This window comes from Orcinus orca, chromosome 10, assembly GCF_937001465.1.
Source record: "Orcinus orca chromosome 10, mOrcOrc1.1, whole genome shotgun sequence".
NCBI classification, from domain to species: Eukaryota; Metazoa; Chordata; class Mammalia; order Artiodactyla; family Delphinidae; genus Orcinus; species Orcinus orca.
In genome coordinates, this window is record NC_064568.1 from 72535064 (window position 1) to 72556052 (window position 20989).

At 47.3% G+C, this 20989-nt stretch overlaps 1 protein-coding gene across 2 annotated transcripts; it reads right to left on the reverse strand.

Moving 5' to 3' along the window:
- Positions 1 to 1223: 1223 nt before the first annotated feature.
- Positions 1224 to 19516, reverse strand: TREM2 (triggering receptor expressed on myeloid cells 2). Of its 2 annotated transcripts, XM_004267624.4 has the most exons (7): positions 18747 to 19516; positions 15263 to 15475; positions 5880 to 6037; positions 4067 to 4417; positions 2537 to 2627; positions 1610 to 1803; positions 1224 to 1527 (listed from the first exon to the last, which is right to left on the reverse strand). In XM_004267624.4, exons 1-7 carry the CDS (start codon positions 18755 to 18757, stop codon positions 1511 to 1513), a joined length of 1035 nt encoding a protein of 344 aa, XP_004267672.2. In that variant the 5' UTR covers positions 18758 to 19516; the 3' UTR covers positions 1224 to 1510. The 2 variants fall into 2 exon arrangements, with proteins under 2 accessions (XP_004267672.2, XP_049571750.1); XM_049715793.1 differs by lacking the exons at positions 1224 to 1527; positions 1610 to 1803; positions 2537 to 2627; ... (1 more) ...; positions 5880 to 6037; positions 18747 to 19516 and adding an exon at positions 9077 to 14376 and having other exon boundaries at positions 15263 to 15348.
- Positions 19517 to 20989: the final 1473 nt, after the last annotated feature.

Here is a 20989-nt window from a genome sequence, read left to right on the forward strand (position 1 = left end):
GGCAGAGCAGCCTAAGCAGGGAGTGGGTGAGGCAGGGCTGGGGCAGGACTGCAATTAGGGGAGTGATGTGTTGACATGAGGCTGGAACACAGGACTGCATCAGGGGCTCCTTCCCAGTGATTCAAAACCCCAGGTACCCACACCCAGCTTAGGGGGCAACGCAGCCCAGTGTGGCCATGGCCACAGGGGCTCCTGGGCTTCCACCTCCCTGAGGCCCAGGACAGAGAACCTGAGGATGTGGCCAACTTGCTTCCTCCTCTTCGGGGCAACCCACTCTCAGGGTAGTGTCCATCCCATTCTCCTCACTCCACCTCAGGTGGCGTGTGTGTGTTGAAGAGAGAGAGAAGGTTCCCTGAGCTGCCTGGCACTCTTCCCCCCTTGCTTCCTCAAAGCGTTTCTCAAACGGTTCCTTCTGACTGCTCTTCAGAATTGCATCATCCCCCGCGCCTTCTGCACTCCCCGTACTCCTAACCATCTGACTGACTGACTTACTCTGTTTGTCTGCTCTCTTCCCACTAGAACATGGCTCTGTGTGGGCAGAAATCTTTGCTTGTTTTGTTCACTGTTATGTCCCCAATGCCTAGACTAGTACCTGGCACGGAAAATATTTATTGAATAAATATACAAATAAATGAGTAGGATTGAGCTAGAGGGAAGGACATCTTGAACGCCAAGTGAAAGTAGGATTTCCAGGCTCTACGAGGGACTTTGGGTAAATCCTTTCCCTTTTGAGTCGCAGTTTCCCTTCCACAGGATAAGGGGCTTGCACCAGTAGTCCCCAGCTCTGGTTCGCTGCACTCTGCAACCCAGTCCCTTGCCATTTCTCCGGAGGCGGAGTAACATGATAAAAGCAAACCTCTAGGTTTGCTAGAGGTTTGAGTCAGCTGGGAATTGGATGGACTTGAGGGGGGTGGAGGGAGGAAGGGGGCCTGGGGCAGGGGGCCCAGCAGTAATCCTAGGAAACTGATGGACAGGAGGCAGGAGGAGGAGAGGAGAGGATGCTAGAGAAATTCCACAGGAGGAGGCAGGGCTTGGTAATCAGATCTCTGGGAGGGAGAGAGAAGAATAAAAAGATTGGCCAGTTTGGAGCCTGTGGGAATGGAGGGACATGATATCCTAAAACCCTAGGCCCCAAGGAGCCAGACCTTTTATCTTTTCCTCATCTGAATTCACTCTCCTAGCCCTGTAGCAAAAGAGACCTTCATGACGCCCTAAACCATCAGTTAAGCATGAAGTCTTGGATTTATTTGTGAGAGTGTTTAATGTCCAATGTCCAGAAGTTGGTAGATGTCCTTCCCACCTCCCATGCACACACGCACACACACACACACACACGTGCACACACGCACAAATCCCTGCTTCCAGGGGCCAAGAGAAGCAGGGTACAGGCAGAGTGGCCTTTTGCGAAAGCAGAACCAGGAGACTTGGTGGCCAAGGGGCGGGTGTGCAGCAGGCTGGGGTGGTCCGTGCAGACCTCTCCTGGGCCTCTCCTCCACCGTGGGTCCTCCTGTCACGTGTCTCTCAGCTCTGCAACAGACAGAGTACTCACTTGGCCCCTCTCAGCACCACCTCACCAGCCCCCAGCGGCCACCGTGCTCTCCAAGCTCACCTGTCAAGGTTTGGAGCTGGTAACCTGGGTCATGGCCACAGTCCAGCCCACTGGCATGGGGTGTCCTCCGTTTCTGCCCATGCCAGGCTGCAGCCCAGAGAGCGCTGGCTGCCAGAAGCTTGCTGAGAAAGATGCAGGCCAGGAGGAAAAGGATGGAAATGGGTGGGAAGGGGCTCTCCTCTTCAGAAAGGTTCCTTGGAGAAAAAAAAGAGGACATGTGGGAGGCCATGAGGGGACCCACAGACTGGAATCTGCCCTCATAGAAGGAATGGGGAGACACGAGGAGCTCCGGGGGTTGAGGATATCTCCCCATCCAGCACCATCCCTGGATGAGGCTTTGCGGGGCTTGGGGGAACCTGTAGTCAGGAGACCTGAGTTCCAGGCATGGATCTGCCTGCTGACTGCTTTTAAACAGTTACCTCCCTTGCTGAGCAGTTTTCTGCATGATGGTGTGGTATGGTGTGTGTGTGTCTGCATGCACATGTGCACTTCATGGTTATACTCACAGTGTTTAAACACCAATCAAGAACCAGTCGGAACTGATTCTGGTCCCATCAGGGAAGCAGGGGTCTGAGGGTACCAGTTTTGTACTAAAATACTCAAAGTTTCATTGTTGCTGAATTGTGGAGATGTCTGAGGGCTGCCAGGGAAGGGGGTGGGAGGCCGACCACTCAGCAGTCTTGGAGCAGCAGCTACTTACAAACTGTTAGGGAAGTTTTGCAATATTTTAACAACTGGCACAGTCATACCAACACACACTGGCTGGTTGGAGGGGTGTTTAGACAAGATCACATGCAGACACTTTAGTGTCTCATTGCCTTGGAATTTGTACTTCTGGCATGTGCCACCCCCCAGCTGCCACCCCATGCCTTGGCTCTGCAGGGTGGAGGTCTGCCCAGGGATTTTAGGAAAGACTTGTCACTATACCTGGAGATGCTGTGCTCCACCTGGGCATCCTCAAAGCGCTCGGACTCCTCAGGGATCCAGAGATCTCCAGGGTCCTGGTAATCAAGGGGGTCTGTGGGAGACAGAGCCTGTGAGCTTCTAGCCCCCCTCCTTGATGCCACAGTGGGGAGAACCTCTCTGGGTGGGGGGAGGCTCTCTGGGACATGGCCCTGGGTGGATCAAGTTGTTAACCTCTCTGAGCCTCAATTTCCTCACCTGTAAAGTGGGGCAATTAGGAACACCTTCTTAATAATAGTGTTGCAGGATACAGTGAAAGCATCCTGTGTAATGCCCATCCCCTCACAGGAGCTCAGTAACTGCAGCTCCCACCCTCCCATCACACAGGGTCTTTAGGAAAATCAAACGAAATAATGGGTGTTTTTGAAAGTCCTGTGTAAACAGTCAAGCTGCCTGTACCAGCTATGGATTATTGTTGTTGTTGTTGTTGTTATTCTTTTCCTGCTATTCTCTTGGGAGTCAGCTGAGCCTTAGACCCTGATAGGGCTGAAAATCTGTGTGTCCTCGCCCCCTACTCTCATGGTGGTAGGGTTTGGGGTCTAAGGCAGGCGGTGTCCCCTACCCTCCCCACCTTAGACAAATGTTACTTTCAACCTTCATTTCCATGATAAGGGGCCATGTTGGAGAGAGGAGTTGGACAAGGGGAGAGTCAGAAAAGGGATACGTAACCTCAGATTTGTTTTCCTTTGGGACACAATCACGTTCCGAAGACACAGACAGAAAGCTTTCCTGAAGGGCATCCCCTGTGCAAACTCAGGGATGAGAAGGACCCCACCACTGCGCATCTCACCTAGTCAAGCCTGAAATGAGGATCCCGAGCAGTTAGCAGCAGGAGGCTGGGGCAACGACTGTCACTGACCCCCAAGCAATTTTAACTCTGTCATGTCATTTGTGTCTCATGGGAGCACTGTGGGGTCAGCAGCACAGGCACCACGACCTTCATTTCAAGATGGGGAAATGGAGGCCCAGAGAGGAGAAGCACGTTGCCCAGGGTCACAGCAGTGTTCCTTTCTAGGGTTGTTTCTCTGTACCAGGTTGGTGCTTAATCTATGTTGGTAGGTCCGTTGGGTGGTTGGGTGAAGGAATAGGTGAATGTCCTCCTACTCCTTAAGGACCACCTCAGTGCTCACATCCTAACCAGATGCCAAATGGATAAAGCTGTTTGGGGGAAGCAGGACCACAGCTAGCTCATAAGGTGCCTTGGGCAAATTAGAGAACTGTACCCTTCCTGCAAGTGATGCAGTCCTCCACCAGGGAGCACAGCCTGGAGAGAGACAGCAGGGCTGGATTGTGACCCCCTTGTGCAGTTAGCAACCTGCACAACTATCCACAGCGACCCTGAGTTGACCCTGAGTTGTGGGGTGGGGAGGGACAAGATCCACACTGTGGGATTTCCCAGGGTCCCCAAAAGCCCTGAGGGTGGTCCTGTGCTCAGATACTAAAGACGACCCCAGGCCCAAGGGCAGGCCAGGGTGCAGTCAGCTGCCCACTCACCAGCCAGCACCTCCACCAGGACCTTCCTGAGGGTGTCGGCCTCGCTACCATGGAGACTCTGGCACTGATAGAGGCCAGCGTCATGGGCTTGAAGATTCCGCAGAGTAATGGTGAGTGTGCCACCCAGGGCATCATCCGTGATGGCCGTGCTCCCATTGCGCCTCTTCAGGAAGGACAGCAGCCACGAGGGGTGAGTGCTGACCACCTGCTGGCACAGGCCCTCTTCACCCAGCTGGCGGCACCAGGCTTTGCGTCTCCCCCAGTGCTTCAAGGAGTTGTAGGGGCAGGAGACCCTCAGGGACCGGCCTGCCATGCCCTGGAACACCGTGGTGTTGTGGGCTCGGGATAGCTCTGGGGAGGAGACATTCACTCACTTACCAAATGTTTATTGAACACCTACTATGTTCAATGAACAGAAGAGACAGAAATCCCACACTTAAGGAACTCAGGCCTTTACACAGGTTGGGAGAAGGTGGTATAACCCAGGTATGTGTTTATAGGAAGCTGGAAACCAGGAAACCCGGGTCCTGGATCTGGCTTTATCACCATTGGACTTGCTGGACGTCTTTAGAGAAATAACTGACCCTCTCTGGGCCTATTTCCAGAGACATTTGGTCTTGAAGTTCCCTCCAGTCCTAGTCCACTCATGTTCTTCCTGTCACATGAAATCAAGCCCTCCCCTCTCCCACTCCATCTCAAGAGAGCAGGGCCAGTGACCCTCTCAGGCCTGGGGCTGGTCCCACGTGGGGCTGGGCACCCCCACCCCACGCCCTCCATCCTTGCTTCCTTTGCAGCTGCCCACGCTCATACCAGCACTGCATTCTCCTCTTTCTGACCTTTAGCTTCCAGCTTCCCTATTTCTGTGCCTTTGTTCCCCTTTCAGGAGGGATGCGTCTCAGAACTATTTTGGGAGAGACATGAGGCTGCTATTTTAGGGACCCTCCTTGGGGTGGGCTTAGAGTGCCAGTCTATTGCCAGGGCAGGGGCTATAAGAGAACCACCCAGTGCCCTCTGCCTCAGCCTCCCCTCTCTTCAACCACATGGTGACAGAAACTTGTAAAAAGGATTGGGGAGCTGGTGGCCTGTCTTTTGGAAGCAGAAAGACCTGGTGAGCAGTGCCCCCTCCATACTACCCAGTCCATCCCTCTGCCTTTGGGCAGGCCAACGCATCCCCCTCCCTTACTCCACCTCCAGCCAAGAAGCTCCAGCTCCATTGGAACAGTCCCTCCTCGCACCCAGGTATGCCTGTTGCTCCGGGGGAGCAAGAGGCGCCCCTCCCCAACGAGAAAAGGCCGCCATGTGCAAGAATCTGGGATGCCAGCCTCCCCGGCTCAGTCACAGAATCTGCAGCCCCTTCACCTCCCATCCAGGGCTGAGGACAAGAGGACCTTCAGAGCACAGGAGGGCCACCCCAAAGATGCAGATTGCCAGTACCAGGTTCTTTTCTCCCTCCCACGCTGCTACTCTTCTGGGGCTAGTTAAGTGGTTCATAATTTTAGGGGCTCTTACCAGTGCCCCCCAAAACTTCCCCCAACTACTAGCTAGTGCCTGAGATGCCACCATCAGAACTCCTTCCCTTTCTAGGTGTCCGAATCCACCAGCCTCTGACACTTCCACGTACATGAAGAATCTGATGCTGGGGAGAGAGGGAGATGATGAAGAATATGGGGCACAGTGAGAAGAGGGGGTGCGGGACATGCCGAGAATTTCAGCCATCTTCACACTTTGGCTCAGTGCTCCCTACCCACCCACCCACTTGCCATATACTCAAGGAAGGAGAGGGAAAGAAGGCAGCGGAGGGAGGGAATCCTACCTGTGACAAAGAGCAAGATGAGCAGCCCAAGAGGCTCCATGTCACCCTTCCCTTGTGGAGGACAGACGCAGGGTGCCTTGTGCAAGATCTCGTCTTTCCCTTGAACTGCAGGAAGGAGAGGGTCAGGCTCGTCAGGCGCTGCCCACAGGAACCGGCTCCTGGAGGTTGAGTAATCATCAGAACTGGGATCTGGCTTTATGATTCAAGGAAGGGGAGTGGGGTGGGGGAGGGGAGGAGAGGAGGAGCCACCACTGCAGCCCAGCAGCGCGGTGCTGAGGATCCCAGACCTCCAAGAGGACAGCCCACTGTCCTGCCTGTACCAGCCTTCTCATGGTTTAGAAGACTACCCTTTCTCCATTCAACTGCCTTAGTATCTTTATTGAAAATCCCTTGACATGTAGGTCTACTTTTTTGTTGTTGTTTTTGTTTTTGTTTTGCGGTACGCGGGCCTCTCACTGTTGTGGCCTCTCCCGTTGCGGAGCACAGGCTCCGGACGCGCAGGCTCAGCGGCCATGGCTCACGGGCCCAGCCGCTCCGCGGCATGTGGGATCTTCCCGGACCGGGGCACGAACCCGTGTACCCTGCATCGGCTGGCGGACTCTCAACCACTGCGCCACCAGGGAAACCCCTGTAGGTCTACTTCTTGACTGTCTACTCTGTTCCATTGATCTATGTGTCTATCCTTTTACCAATATCACCCCATCTTGACTACTCTCTGTAGCTTTATAACAAGTCTTGAAATCAGGTAATGTGAGTAATCCAACTACATTGTTCCTTTCCAAAATGGTTTTAGCTGTTCTAGCAATTTTGTTATGTAAATTTTAGACACTGTATGTCAATTTCTCCCCCCTACACTCTCCCCAAAGCCTGCTAGGCTTTTGATGGGATTACACTGAATCTGTAGCTCGATTTGGAGGGAACTAGACATCTTAACACTATTGAGTCTTCCAATCCGTGGACATATTTCTTCTATGGTTTCTCTCACCAATGTTTTATAGTTTTCAGCATACAAATCTTGCACATATTTTGTTAAATTTCTATCTAAGTATTTCATGATTTGGGTGCTATTTTAAATGTTTCTAGCTTTCTGTATCTTAGGCAGAAGCAGAACTCAGAAATCCCATGAATCTTTATCTTACTTTGTGTCCCACTTATGCCCCATTCTGACCTCTTCTTCTCACATCCTTCCTACCTGAGAAAAGCATATTTTTTATTCCTCTAAGCCTCATAGCAAAGGGCAGGTACCAAGAAATCTTTGCCAATTCATGCATATGAATTCACAGCGTGTGCACATCAAACTCTCTCTTCTCTTAGCTTGTGCTAATTTGTAGTTCAATCCCCTAATTCTCATGTCTGAGCATAGGAACATTTCTGCACCACCCCACTCCCAAGCACAGGGTCCTTCCTTTCCTTTTGCTAAATCTGAATTCAAAGATACCTGCCACTTCACACTTGGGCACAGAGATCTTTTCCCCTCTATTACATCATTCCAGCTGAATGCCATCATTCACGTATGCATGCATTATTCAACTACCATGTACGTGCTGGAGAACTCAGGTCTCTTGGTGCCTCAGTGTTCCTGGATACAGTGGTGACCATTGCTGAGGGAAGCCCTAGAACCAGAGGCATGACAGGAAACATGACACGCTCCTGATGTCTAACTTTGGCTAAGACTTCACAGCTGCTGCGTAATCCCTTTCAGAATGTCTGGAAGTTTCCTAGTAAACTGCCTATAGCAGCTCTTCCAAATCGTCACTATCCTCAAATACACAGCTCTACTCCCCCTCCTTCCCTAGAAATAAATCAACATATGTGAACATCCTCACCCTCTTTCAGATTCTGTTATCCTCCTATCCCCACTCTCGCCCACCTGGGCGGCCAGAGAAGTACAAGAGTCCGGTCAGGACCATGGCCAGCACCCAGACAGGCCCTGGGATGGGAAAGGGTGTGGCTGCCAACAACTGGCAGGGAAATAAGCTTCTCGAAACTGAAACAACTCAAACTCTATCCAGGCACACCATCAGCCCAACCTGGGAAATCCCTTGCCCAGCCCTGCCTGAGAAGTGGGCTTGAGAGAGTGACTTTCAGTACCCACTCCACCCTTAGCTGGCACCACCAACCACAGACATTAGAGCCTACAAACATCATCTGCTGCTAAGCGGCCACTTAAGATTTCCTTTTCCCACTTCCCTCTTTGGTCCCGTCCTGCTTTTGCTCGATCTCATCTTCCTGGATCCAAACCCCTGCCTTCCACCCCCAAACTCTCTCTCACTTCTGATCCCTCACAGACTTGACGTGCTCCCACCTCTCTCTTTGTATTTGCATTGTCACTCTCCGCCACTTCCAGCTGAGGCCATTCTCCCATTATTAAGATATATTTTCTAAGCTAAAGATCTCAACCCCTGTCCAGGGGCCATAGTGAGGCAGGATGTCCAGCCAAAAGGAAGATCTGGTTGAGAACACCAGAGCTTAGAAGAAGGGACCCAGGCACTGAACCTGGTGAAAGGCATCACAGGTGTAGGGAATCTCACCTGCCACTTGATTGGATCAGGAGTCATCCAGATCTGGCAGGGGCAGGGGAAGATGTCTAGCCTGAGCATGGGGCAGAGTGTAGGATTGGTAGGCTGAGTGGGACAGAAATTGAAACTACAGAGTAGGGGTTAAGCACACAGGCTCTGCTTCTTATGGTGAGTAAGCCCAGCTCTGTTATTTACTACCTATTGGGCAGGTTTCCTAACTCTCCAGTTGGCTTCACTATCTGGGTATGTAAATGTGTATGGCACATTGTCAAGTGCTCAAAAAAAGTAGCTGGCATTATTTTCCTCCCTCTTCAATATATTTTTCTCTAAATTCTTTCTTTCTTCCTCCTGTCTATGTCCATCCCAGATTTCCATTTTCCTTTTCCAAGATGACTGCTCGCTCTCTCTCTCTCTCTCTCTCTCTCTCTCTCTCTCTCCCTCCTCTCTCTCTCTTTCTGTCTCTCTCTCCCCCCTCCCTGCCTTTGACAATCCCCAGGAACTTGCTTTCTCACCTATGTCCTCTCTCTTCCAGTATCTTTAAGTTCTACTGCCCTCCCACCCCCAGAGCCATTTTTTCCTCCATGTTCACATGGGCACAGTCTCACCTGTCCTGAAAACCCCTCATTTGTCTCTGCTGCCCCTTCAATTGGTGTTCTTTTATTATCTTGTATTTCATTTTTTTTGAATTTTATTTTATTTATTTTTATACAGTAGGTTCTTATTAGTCATCCACTTTATAAACATCAGTGTATACATGTCAATCCCAATCTCCCAGTTCATCCCACCACCACGCCCCGCCGCTTCCCCCCGTTAGTGTCCATACGTTTGTTCTCTACATCTATGTCTCTGTTTCTGCCCTGCAGACCAGTTCATCTGTACCATTTTGCTAGTTTCCGCATATAGGGAATTTGTTTTTCTCTTTCTGACTTACTTCACTCTGTATGACAGTCTCTGGATCCATCCATGTCTCCACAAATGACCCAGTTTCGTTCCTTCTTATGGCTGAGTAATATTCCATTGTATATATGTACCACATCTTCTTTATCCATTCGTCTGTCGATGGGCATTTAGGTGGCTTCCATGACCTGGCCATTGTAAATAGTGCTGCAATGAACACTGAGGTGCATGTGTCTTTTTGAGTTATGGTTTTCTCTTGAGTATATGCCCAGTAGTGGGATTGCTGGATCATATGGTAATTCTATTTTTAGTTTTTTAAGGAACCTCCATACTGTTCTCCATAGTGGCTGTATCAATTTACATTCCTACCTACAGTGCAAGAGAATTCCCTTTTCTCCACACTCTCTCCAGCATTTATTGTTTGTAGATTTTCTGATGATGCCCATTCTAACTGGTGTGAGGTGATACCTCATTGTAGTTTTGATTTGCATTTCTCTAATAATTAGTGATGTTGAGCAGCTTTTCATGTGCTTTTTGGCAATCTGTATGTCTTCTTTGGAGAAATGTCTATTTAGGTCTTCTGCCCATTTTTTGACTGGGTTGTTTGTTTTTTGATATTGAGCTCCATGAACTACTTGTATATTTTGGAGATTAATCCTTTGTCCATTGCTTCATTTGCAAATATTTTCTCCCCTTCTGAGGGTTGTCTTTTTGTCTTGTTTATGGTTTCTTTTGCTGTCCAAAAGCTTTTAAGTTTTATTAGGTCCCATTCGTTTATTTTTGTTTTTATTTCCATTACTCTAGGAAGTGGATCAAAAAAGATCTTGCTGTGATTTATGTCAAAGAATGTTCTTCCTATGTTTTCCTCTAAGAGTTTTATAGTGTCCGGTCTTACATTTAGTTCTCTAATCCATTTGGAGTTTATTTTTGTGTATGATGTTAGGGCGTGTTCTGATTTCATTCTTTTACATGTAGCTGTCCAGTTTTCCCAGCACCACTTATTGAAGAGACTGTCTTTTCTCCATTGTATATCCTTGCCTCCTTTGTCATAGATTAGTTGACCATAGGTGCATGGGTTTATCTCTGGGCTTTCTATCTTGTTCCATTGATCTATGTTTCTGTTTTTGTGCCAGTACCATATTGTCTTGATTACTGTAGCTTTGTAGTATAGTCTGAAGTCAGGGAGTCTGATTCCTCCAGCTCGGTTTTTTTCCCTCAAGACTGCTTTGGCTATTCGGGATCTTTTGTGTCTCCATACAAATTTTAAGTCTTTTTGTTCGAGTTCTGTAAAAAATGCCATTGGTAATTTGATAGGGATTGCAGTGAATCTATAGATTGCTTTGGGTAGTACAGTCATTTTCACAATATTGATTCTCCCAATCCAAGAACATGGTATATCTCTCCATCTGTTGGTATCATCTTTAATTTCTTTCATCAGTGTGTTATAATTTTCTGCATACAGGTCTTTTGTCTCCCTAGGTAGGTTTATTCCTAGGTATTTTATTCTTTTTGTTGCCATGGTAAATGGGAGTGTTTCCTTAATTTCTCTTTCATATTTTTCATCATTAATGTATAGGAATGCAAGAAATATCTGTGCATTAATTTTGTATCCTGCAACTTTACCAGATTCATTGATTAGCTCTAATAGTTTTCTGGTGGCATCTTTAGGTTTCTCTATGTATAGGATCATGTCATCTGCAAACAGTGACAGTTTTATTTCTTCTTTTCCAATTTGTATTCCTTTTGTTTCTTTTTCTTCTCTGATTGCTGTGGCTAAAACTTCCAGAACTATGTTGAATAATAGTGGCAAGAGTGGACACCCTTGTCTTGTTCCTGATCTTAGAGGAAATGCTTTCAGTTTTTCACCATTGAGAATGATGTTTGCTGTGGGTTTGTCGTATATGGCCTTTATTATGTTGAGGTAGGTTCCCTCTATGCCCACTTTCTGGAGAGTTTTTCATCAAAAATGGGTGTTGAATTTTGTCAAAAGCTTCTTCTGTATCTATTGAGATAATCATATGGTTTTTCTTCTTCAATTTGTTAATATGGTGTATCACATTGATTGATTTGCGTATATTAAAGAATCCTTGCATCCCTGGGATAAATCCCACTTGATCATGGTGTATGATCCTTTTAATGTGTTGTTGGATTTCTGTTTGCTAGTATTTTGTTGAGGAGTTTTGCATCTATATTCATCAGTGATATTGGTCTGTAATTTTCTTTTTTTGTAGTATCTTTGTCTGGTTTTGGTATCAGGGTGTTGGTGGCCTCATAGAATGAGTTTGGGAGTGTTCCTTCCTCTGCAGTTTTTTGGAGGAGTTTGAGAAGGATGGGTGTTAGCTCTTCTCTAAATGTTTGATAGAATTAACCTGTGAAGCCATCTGGTCCTGGACTTTTGTTTGTTGGAAGATTTTTAATCACAGTTTCAATTTCATTATTTGTGATTGGTCTGTTCATATTTTCTATTTCTTCCTTGTTCAGTCTTGGAGGGTTATACCTTTCTAAGAATTTGTCCATTTCTTCCAGGTTGTCCATTTTATTGGCATAGAGTTCCTTGTAGTAGTCTCCTAGGATGCTTTGTATTTCTGCAGTGTCTGTTGAAACTTCTCCTTTTTCATTTCTAATTTTATTGATTTGAGCCCTCTCCCTCTTTTTCTTGATGCATCTGGCTAAAAGTTTGTCAATTTTGTTTATCTTCTCAAAGAACCAGCTTTTAGTTTTATTGATCTTTGCTATTGTTTTCTTTGTTTCTATTTGATTTATTTCTGCTCTGATCTTTATGATTTCTTTCCTTTTACTAACTTTGGGGTTTGTTTGTTCTTCTTTGTCTAGTTCCTTTAGGTGTAAGTTTAGATTGTTTATTTGAGATTTTTCTTATTTCTTAGGTAGGCTTATATTCCTATAAACTTCCCTCTTAGAACTGCTCTTGCTGCATCCCATAGGTTTTGGATTGTCGTGTTTTCATTGTAATTTGTCTCTAGGTAATTTTTGATATCCTCTGATTTCTTCAGTGATCTCTTGGTTATTTAGTAACATACTGTTTAGCCTCCATGTGTTTGTGTTTTTTACCTTTTTTTCCCTGTAATTGATTTCTAATCTCATAGCGTTGTGGTCAGAAAAGATGCTTGATATGATTTCAGTTTTCTTAAGTTTACCGAGGCTTGATTTGTGACCCAAGATGTGATCTATTCTGGAGAATATTCCGTGCGCACTTGAGAAGAAAGTGTAATCTGCTGGTTTTGGATGGAATGTCCTATAAATATCAATTAAATCTATCTGGTCTATTGTGTCATTTAAAGCTTGTGTTTCCTCATTAATTTTCTGTCTGGATGATCTGTCCATTGGTGTAAGTGAGATATTAAAGTCCCCCACTATTATTGTGTTACTGTTGATTTCCTCTTTTATAGCTATTAGCAGTTGCCTTATGTATTGAGGTGCTCCTATGTTGGGTGCATATATATTTATAATTTTTATATCTTCTTGGATTGATCCCTTGATCATTATGTAGTGTCCTTTCTTGTCTCTTGTAACATTCTTTATTTTAAAGCCTATTTTATCTGATATGAATATTGCTACTCCAGCTTTCTTTTGATTTCCATTGGCATGGAATATCTTTTTCCATCCCCTCACTTTCAGTCTGTATGTGTCCCTAGGTCTGAAGTGGGTCTCTTGTAGACAGCATATATGTGGGTCTTGTTTTTGTATCCATTCAGAGAGCCTGTTCTTTTGGTTGGAGCATTTAATCCATTCACATTTAAGGTGATTATCGATATGTATGTTCCTATTACCATTTGCTTAATTGTTATGGGTTTGTTTTTGTAGGTCCTTTCCTTCTCTGTTTCCCACTTAGAGAAGTTCCTTTAGCATTTGTTGTAGAGCTGGTTTGGTGGTGCTGAATTCTCTTAGCTTTTGCTTGTCTGTAAAGCTTTTGATTTCTCTGTCGAATCTGAATGAGATCCTTGCCAGGTAATCTTTGTTGTAGATTCTTCCCTTTCATCACTTTAAAAATATCATGCCACTCCTTTCTGGCTTGTAGAGTTTCTGCTGAGAACTCAACTGTTAACCTTTTGGGAGTTCCCTTGTATGTTATTTGTCATTTTTCCCTTGTTGCTTTTAATAATTTTTCTTTGTCTTTAATTTTTGTCAGTTTGATTACTATGTGTCTTGGCATGTTTCTCCTTGGGTTTATCCTGCCTGGAACTCTCTGTGCTTCCTGGACTTGGGTGGCTATTTCCTTTCCCATGTTAGGGAAGTTTTCGACTATAATCACTTCAGTATTTTCTCGGGTCCTTTCTCTCTCTCTTCTCCTTCTGGGACCCCTATAATGTGAATGTTGTAGGGTTTAATGTTGTCCCAGAGGTCTTTTAGGCTGTCTTCAATTCTTTTCATTCTTTTTTCTTTATTCTTTTCCATGGCAGTGAATTCCACCATTCTGTCTTCCAGGTCATTTATCTGTTCTTCTGCCTCAGTTATTCTGCTATTGATTCCTTCTAGTGTATTTTTCATTTCAGTTATTGTGTTGTTCATCTCTGTTTGTTTGTTCTTTAATTCTTCAAGGTGTTTGTTCTTTAATTCTTCTAGGTCTTCGTTGAACATTTCTTGCATCTTCTTCTTTTTTTTTTTTTTTTTCTTTTTTGTGGTACATGGGCCTCTCACTGTTGTGGCCTCTCCCGTTGTGGAGCACAGGCTCTGGACGTGCAAGCTCAGCGGCCATGGCTCACAGGCCCAGCCACTCCGCGGCATGCGGGATCTTCCCAGACTGGGGCAAGAACCCGTGTCCCCTGCATCGGCAGGCGGACTCTCAACCACTGCGCCACCAGGAAAGCCCTCTTGCATCTTCTTGATCTTTGCCTCTGTTCTTTTTCCGAGGTCCTGGATCACCTTCACTATCATTATTGTGAATTCTTTTCTGGAAGGTTGCCTATCTCCACTTCATTTAATTGTTTTTCTGGGGTTTTATCTTGTTCCTTCATCTGGTACAAAGTCCTCTGCCTTTTCATTTTGTCTCTCTTTCTGTGAATGTGATTTTTCTTCCACAGGCTGCAGAATTATAGTCCTTCTTGCTTCTCTATCTTGTATTTCTGTTATTTAAAAAAAATTTTAGAGATGGCTTTGCTGTTCATGCCTTTGAATCTGATCCTTAGAAGTCACAAGTGGCCTCCTCCCAGTCCTCCCCTTCTTGGCTTTTCTGCTGCCTTTGACATCCTTGACCACTGTGCTGGTTATTCTCCTCTCCTGCCCCCTCCACCAACCCATGTTCTTTCTGCTTAGTCCTGCTCTGTCCCAAGGAGACTGACCCCCGCTGGACTGCATCACCCAGGCTCCCAGCTTACTGGCTTACTGATGGGTCGAGTCAAGGGAAGATATTGGCAAGAGTTTGGAGGCCAGGAGGAGAAATAAGTTGGGGTCTTTACTTCCTCCTACTCCCTCCTCATCTGCCGTGGTTTAAACAGGGGCTGCTTTCCTCTGTAGCTACAGCTCTTATTGGTGGTCCCTCTTCCATGGCCCTGGTGCTCACTCAGTTCCAATAACACAATTCTTTCTCCTTGCTCTTTCAAGTGTGGGGGTGTTAACAGCTCCCAGTCTTTGGATGCATCACGATCCCTTCCCTTACTTGTTCCCTTATCCTTGCCCACTCCTCTGTAAAGAACCCTGTTAAAATGATTGATAATTCAGCCCTTTTGTGTAAGCCATTTGTTCCTGGAAGGAAACTTGGCCTTCAAATGCCCCCTCCTTCTTGACATTCCTTTCCCTCTTATAGAAGGGAATGGGAGAGGCTGGAGCACTCTTCTCAGGGGCACATTCATTTATTCTACAAATATTTTCCAAGCACCTACCATATGCCAAGCACCATGCCAGGTGCTAGGGAGATGCAATAAACAAGAGGCAGTTCCTCTTTGTTGCTAGATGTGGAAGTGATGTTGATATTGTAAAATCTGTAGTGGCTGGATTCTAGAAGGTTAATACCTGGGTTTGGGGAGTGAAGTAAGGCCCTCGAATGAGTCATCAGAGAAAGTCTGGGACATATCTGGCCATCTCATCCAGAAAGGCACACTTGGGCTTCTGGTCCAAGATCGAGTTGAGAAGTCAGAATGCCCATCAGGGTAGAAATCAGGCCAGGCTTTGACCACAGAGATCTGCCAGCTGAAATTGGTCTTGCCATAGTCGGATGCATAATGCCTTAACAATAAAAGAGAATTATTAGAGAATTGCAGCCTTTCTGAAAAGAAAGAAAAAGTTTCTCCAGGGAGGGGCTGATTCCTACCTCTAGCACAGACTGGACCCCACACGGTGGCACTATTTCCCTGTGATGCCCTGGTCTAAGCTAGGTCACAAGTCCTTCCCTCTACACCCAGAGTGTGTTGGGCAATCAGGGATCAACAAGGAAATAAATCTTGACACCAATGTGCATCTAGCATCAGCCCTTCCTAACATTATCTGGCCATGAGACCCTTTTAAAATTACTCTAAATTTCGAGACATTCACAGGAGTTCTAGAGCAATAATTTGTGCCTTAATTAGAGTAGAAAGCAAAAATAGTCCTAAAGACAAATTAGTTGCTGTGAAATTTGCTTGTTTCGAAAAAAAATTTTTAGCAGAATTTTTAAAGTCTCAATTTAGAAAAATTAGATAATTTTTAAAGACCTAGTATTGAAATTATAAGACTCAAGATTTAATCGTGCTTACTAAGTAGATGACATAGAGCAAATGATATCAACAGTTACTTGGTAAATACTTCTTGTGCAGTTGAAACATCATACCTTCAAACCACAAGCAATTTCCTCCAGGATCAGCTGCCACACTTAGGTGGTGCCCAGCTTTAAAGGGAGATTATGGCTATTACAAGAATAACTATGTAAAATGTATTCAGCATTTATAAAATCTTTTAAAAACTATATTCAGTTAATCTTTATCAGAAAAATATATGAAAATTCACTCTAAAAAAGTAAAAGTTGTCCATAATCCCACCACTTAAAACACACTAACAGTTATTGAGTGCTTACTATGTGCTAGGCAAACACATACTTTACATGTGTTACCTTATTACCCATCAGGTAGGTAATATTATTGTTCCAGGTAACTGGGATCCAGAGAAATTAAATAACTTACCCAGGATCACACAGCTCATATAAGGTAGAAGTTAGATTTAGATCCACGTAATCTGGCTCCAGAGCCAGTCCTTCATTTTATTGAGTGGAATTTTCCTTCCTTCCTCTAATCCCATTGCCCAGAGATAATCGTAGTGATATTTTGATGTATGTTCACCTATTCTTTTTTCTATGGTCACACACAGAGACAGAAGTGCCCCCAAGGAATGACTCAGAACTCTGGGAACTCCAGGCCATGTGGGCAGAAGGGTGATGTCCTGCCACATCATGGGAAAGATTACTTGGAACTGCAGATTCATCACTTCTCCAGGGTGATATAAAAGGTCATCGAATCCAGCTGCCAACCAGATGCTAGAGCCCCCCGGGCAAAATCCCAGTGAGTCACGCAGCCTCTGCTGCGATCTCACTGCCTCCTGCTCAGACAGCTCGTTTGGGAATGTTTTTGTTAGACAGGACCTTGCTTGCCCTCAGCCATAATGAAATGTCAGCCTTGCTCATAGGACCTGTGTCATGGCCAGAAATGGAGTGAGGGGTTGGAGAGGAGAAGGGAGGGTGGTCTGAGGTCCGGTGGGCAGGTGTGTAAGGATGAGGTCTTCCTCCAGGAGGAAGGCGGGGTGAGTGGCTCTCACTTGTGCCACCTCCGCTGTCATCCTCCACCTGGAAACCATCAGGCGGGGTTAGAGAAGAAATCCGTCCATGGGTGGTAGTAACCACAGAGTGTGCCCTTTCCCTAGACCCCTGCAGATCCGGGATAGCTCCCCTGCTTGTATTGAAAGATAGAGAAGGGCTGGAATGGGAAGGAGGAGAAAGAAGCAGCCCTGATCACATGCCTGGCACTGGGCCCTCTGAGTCCATGATCTCATTTAATCTTCACAACAACCCTGTAAAATGGTGGTTCCCAACTGGGGGAGGTTGTGTCCCACAAGACGAACTTGCCAATGTCTGGAGACATTTTTGGTTGCCACAACTGTGCAGTCTGGGGGTATTTGTGCTATTGCTGTCTAACGGGCAGAGGCCAGGGATGCTGCTAAATATCCTGCAATGTACAGGATGCACCCTCACAACAAAGAACTGTTCAGAATAATATCCAGATGTCACAGTGCCAAAGGTAAGAACCCCAGATGAAAGTGGGAATGTTATTGGTCCCATTCTGCAGGTGAGAAAACTGAGGCTCAAAGAGGTGAAGTGACCGGAAGCGAACTGTCTGACTCCATTTCATCCCAAGAGCCAGGTATCTGTGGGAATGTGGTAGCTGGAGGCATTTGGCACAGTCAGCAGTGTGTGGGAGGAAATGAAGGGCTGAGAGGACAGGGGTGAGGGGACAGTGCCTGTCAGTGACAGGGCTGATGGCAGCAGTGGTCCTCCTGGTGCTCCTGGTGGTGAGCAGTGTTGAAGCTGGAGGAGGTGACAGGGAGGGGAGCACTCCTATCTATTTGCCCCACACTCCAGGGCTCCCCACTTCTAGCCCCCAGGCCTGGGTAAGCGGAGGCCACACATGGCCCTGCAGATGAATGGAGATGTCATGCTCAGTAGTGTTGGATTTCTTTCACTGTGACGTGCCACAATTTTAGATTAGGCATCACACTGTCACTTGTATATTGGATGTGTTCTATAGTCTCTTCTGTTTTCATTTGAACATGTCATACACTTTCAATGTTTAATGGCTCCCTCCACCCTCCCAACCTGTGTTGTCTCCCCTGGATAAATTCCTGCTCAACCACAAGGCCCAGGTGGTGTCACCTCCTCTGGGGAGTCCCCCAGGAGAGTCCAAACCCTGGCTTTCTCCATCAACCTGTTCCTCTCTTCACTGGACCTCCACCCAACATGCTTCTATGATGTTACCTACCACCCTGCATCATAATCCTTAATTTACTTGTCTGTCTCCCTGGCTGGGCTGTGGGCTCCTCCAGCTGAGGATGGGGTCTCAAGGTTTTTGATTCCCCTCCCGGAGCCTAGCCCCTTGCCCTACATGGAGAAGGGAACGAGCCAAGGCTTGGGCAGTGAATGACCCAGCCACCGATCTGGGTCCTCAGCCATCCAAACGGCTGGACAGGCTCCCATAGGGCAGGAGTCTGGGAAGGTGTCACTCAAGCCCTGACCATTGCAGAGAATGCAGGGGATGCTTTGCAACTCTGAAGTTTGTACGAGGAATACTGAGGGCCTTGGTTAGGGATGACCCCAAAGTTCCCACTCTGACAGGTAAGGTCTCTTACTATCAGGGGCAAGTTCAGGCCCTCTGAGGCCTCAGCTGCTATGCCTCTCAGCTCCACCCCCAGGGCCTCATGTCTGCCTCGCTACCTGGCTGTCTCCTGTGTCCACATTTCTTGACCCTCACCCAGTTACCTGTGACCCATCTTGAGCAGAGCCCTTTGAGAGAAAGTTGGGGGTCAGGGTCGGGGTAGGGATGCCTGGGAATGGACCAATAAGCCAGTCTTGTTCAAGCCTGAGGAAGCTCTGCAGTCATCACACATCAATGGAGGAGTCCTGCTGGCAGCAACAAAAAGGGTCAGAGAAATGCGTGTGACGGGAAAGCTAGCAGGCCTGAGTTCTGTGCTGGTTCTGCCCCTGACCAGCCAAAGACCTTGGGGAAGGGGCCCTAGTGTTCAGCTATGAAACGGTTGAAGGAAGTGATTTTTAGGGTCTTTTCCAGCCCTAACATCTTGTGATTCAGGAAGTCTGAGAGGCACACAAAAGGAGGAAAGGAACTCACCCTGGGATATACCAGACAGATGGTTCTGAGACCAGAGTTCCTGGAAGACTCGTAGATTCCACACCAATAGAACCCCCTGAGTTCAGCCATGATGAAGAAGCCCAAGCTGAGGTCATCCTGGCTAGAGAATCAAAGCTACTGGGGCTTGTCCAGAGCCTGGAACGTGGTTAATACAGTACAGCTATGTGCTGATATTTCCCTGTGTGGGTTTTCATCTTTAAGCCTTGCTGGGTGGATACCAGCATTGCACGGAGTTGTCCTGTCCTCTAGTTTACACAGCAACTCTGGCCTCTGTTCCCTCCGGTCAGGGAGCCCCGCCAACCGCCACTGCAGGGCTGTGAGATGAGGGCTTCCCCCCTGCAGGGAGCCACCCTCTTTGTGTCTACACTCAGAATGAGCCCCAGAGCCGGCCTCTGGCCACAATGCCACCCTGTCCCTGCCCTCTCCTCCCCAGAGCCCCCTTCATACCTATCTCACTTAGCCATCTCCCCCTCCTCTTGCCCTGATCCCTCTGCCCTCCTTGCCTGCCCCTCATCTGAGGCCAAGAGCACCAGCAGGACAGGTGGCAGCAGGTATGTGGCCTCCCAGGCCACGGGCCCTCTTCTTGAGTTGGGTTGGGGGAAGGAAAGCGAGGGAGCAGGGAAGCCCCTGAGGAGAAAAACCCAGAGCCAGGGGATTCAGCCCATCCACTGAAGCCTGCCTGGAGAAGAGGAGGAGACCTTGGCCTATAGGTGGGACCCTCAACTGCAGGTGCTACATCTGAGACTAGATAGAGACTCCAGGGGACTCTGGCTCTCTTGTGCCCAGCCTCTTCCCCGTCAGCCTGTCTCACTCCCTCTGGGGTGGAGAAAGCCATAAAAGCCCAGGAGGAAACCATGGTGAAATTGTAATACTGAAGAACAAATCTGACTCCATATCGGATCTGTTTCTTTTATTTTCACCTTTGTATTCTATTGCTTTTGCTTGGAGTTAAGAATGTTGTTTATAGCCTGAAATATACATAATAGCCCATTCTCAAGGCTCTGACCTTTAAAGGTATAACACTTTTCCATTCATATAGAGATCAAAGTTGCACAACAGAGAACCACATTTGTCTTGTTGGAGATTTACAGGAACATGGTGACCTGACCTGCGTAGACAACTACAAGAACAAAGGATTATCACATCCCCTCCAGGGTCTGGCTGGCACCAAGAAGTTTGCAGCCCCCAGCCACACCCCCTCCCCTTTTAGTATAAAGCAAGCCTGAATTCTAACTGGGCTAGGATGGTTCTTCGAGTCACTAGTCCACCATCTTCTCTGTCTGCTGGCTTTCCAAATGAAATCGCTATTCCTTGTCCCAACAGCTTGTCTCTCCATGGATTGGCCTGTCGTGTGGCAAGAAGTACGAGCTTGGACTTGGTAACAAATTAAGAACCTATCTTTCCTCCTTCCTTCTCCCTTCTCTCCTACCACTTCCTCCCAAGCCTCAACTTTCTCCTCCCCACCAAAGAAAAGCAGGGGCTGAAGGTGAATGACAGAGTTAGGGGACACTTGCAAGGTCTCCAGGGGTCAGAGACTTCCCACCCAGGCCTGCCTGGGAATTGGGAAGTTCCGTGGGGACTGAGGGAAGAGGGGAAGGGAGATGGAGAGTCATTTCCAGGAATGGAGGTGCAGGGAGGGTCCTTGGCAAGGGTGGGAGAGAACAAAGCTGGGGGCAGGAACATCAGAGGGGAGGGGAAGGGGGAGATGGGTGCAGAAGGAGGGGGAGGGAGAGGAGGAGAAAGGATCTCTGCCCCTCAGGTCATCCCTGTGCCCCAGCTCCCAGCCTGCCGTAGTCACTCCATAGTGTTTGCTGAAAGGCCACACTAGTCAAACACATTTTTTTAAATTGTCTTT

Coding starts and splice junctions, on each gene's coding strand:
- TREM2 (XM_049715793.1), bottom strand. CDS start 10,985: ATGATCCTATACATAGAGAAACCTAAAGATGCCACCAGAAAACTATTA.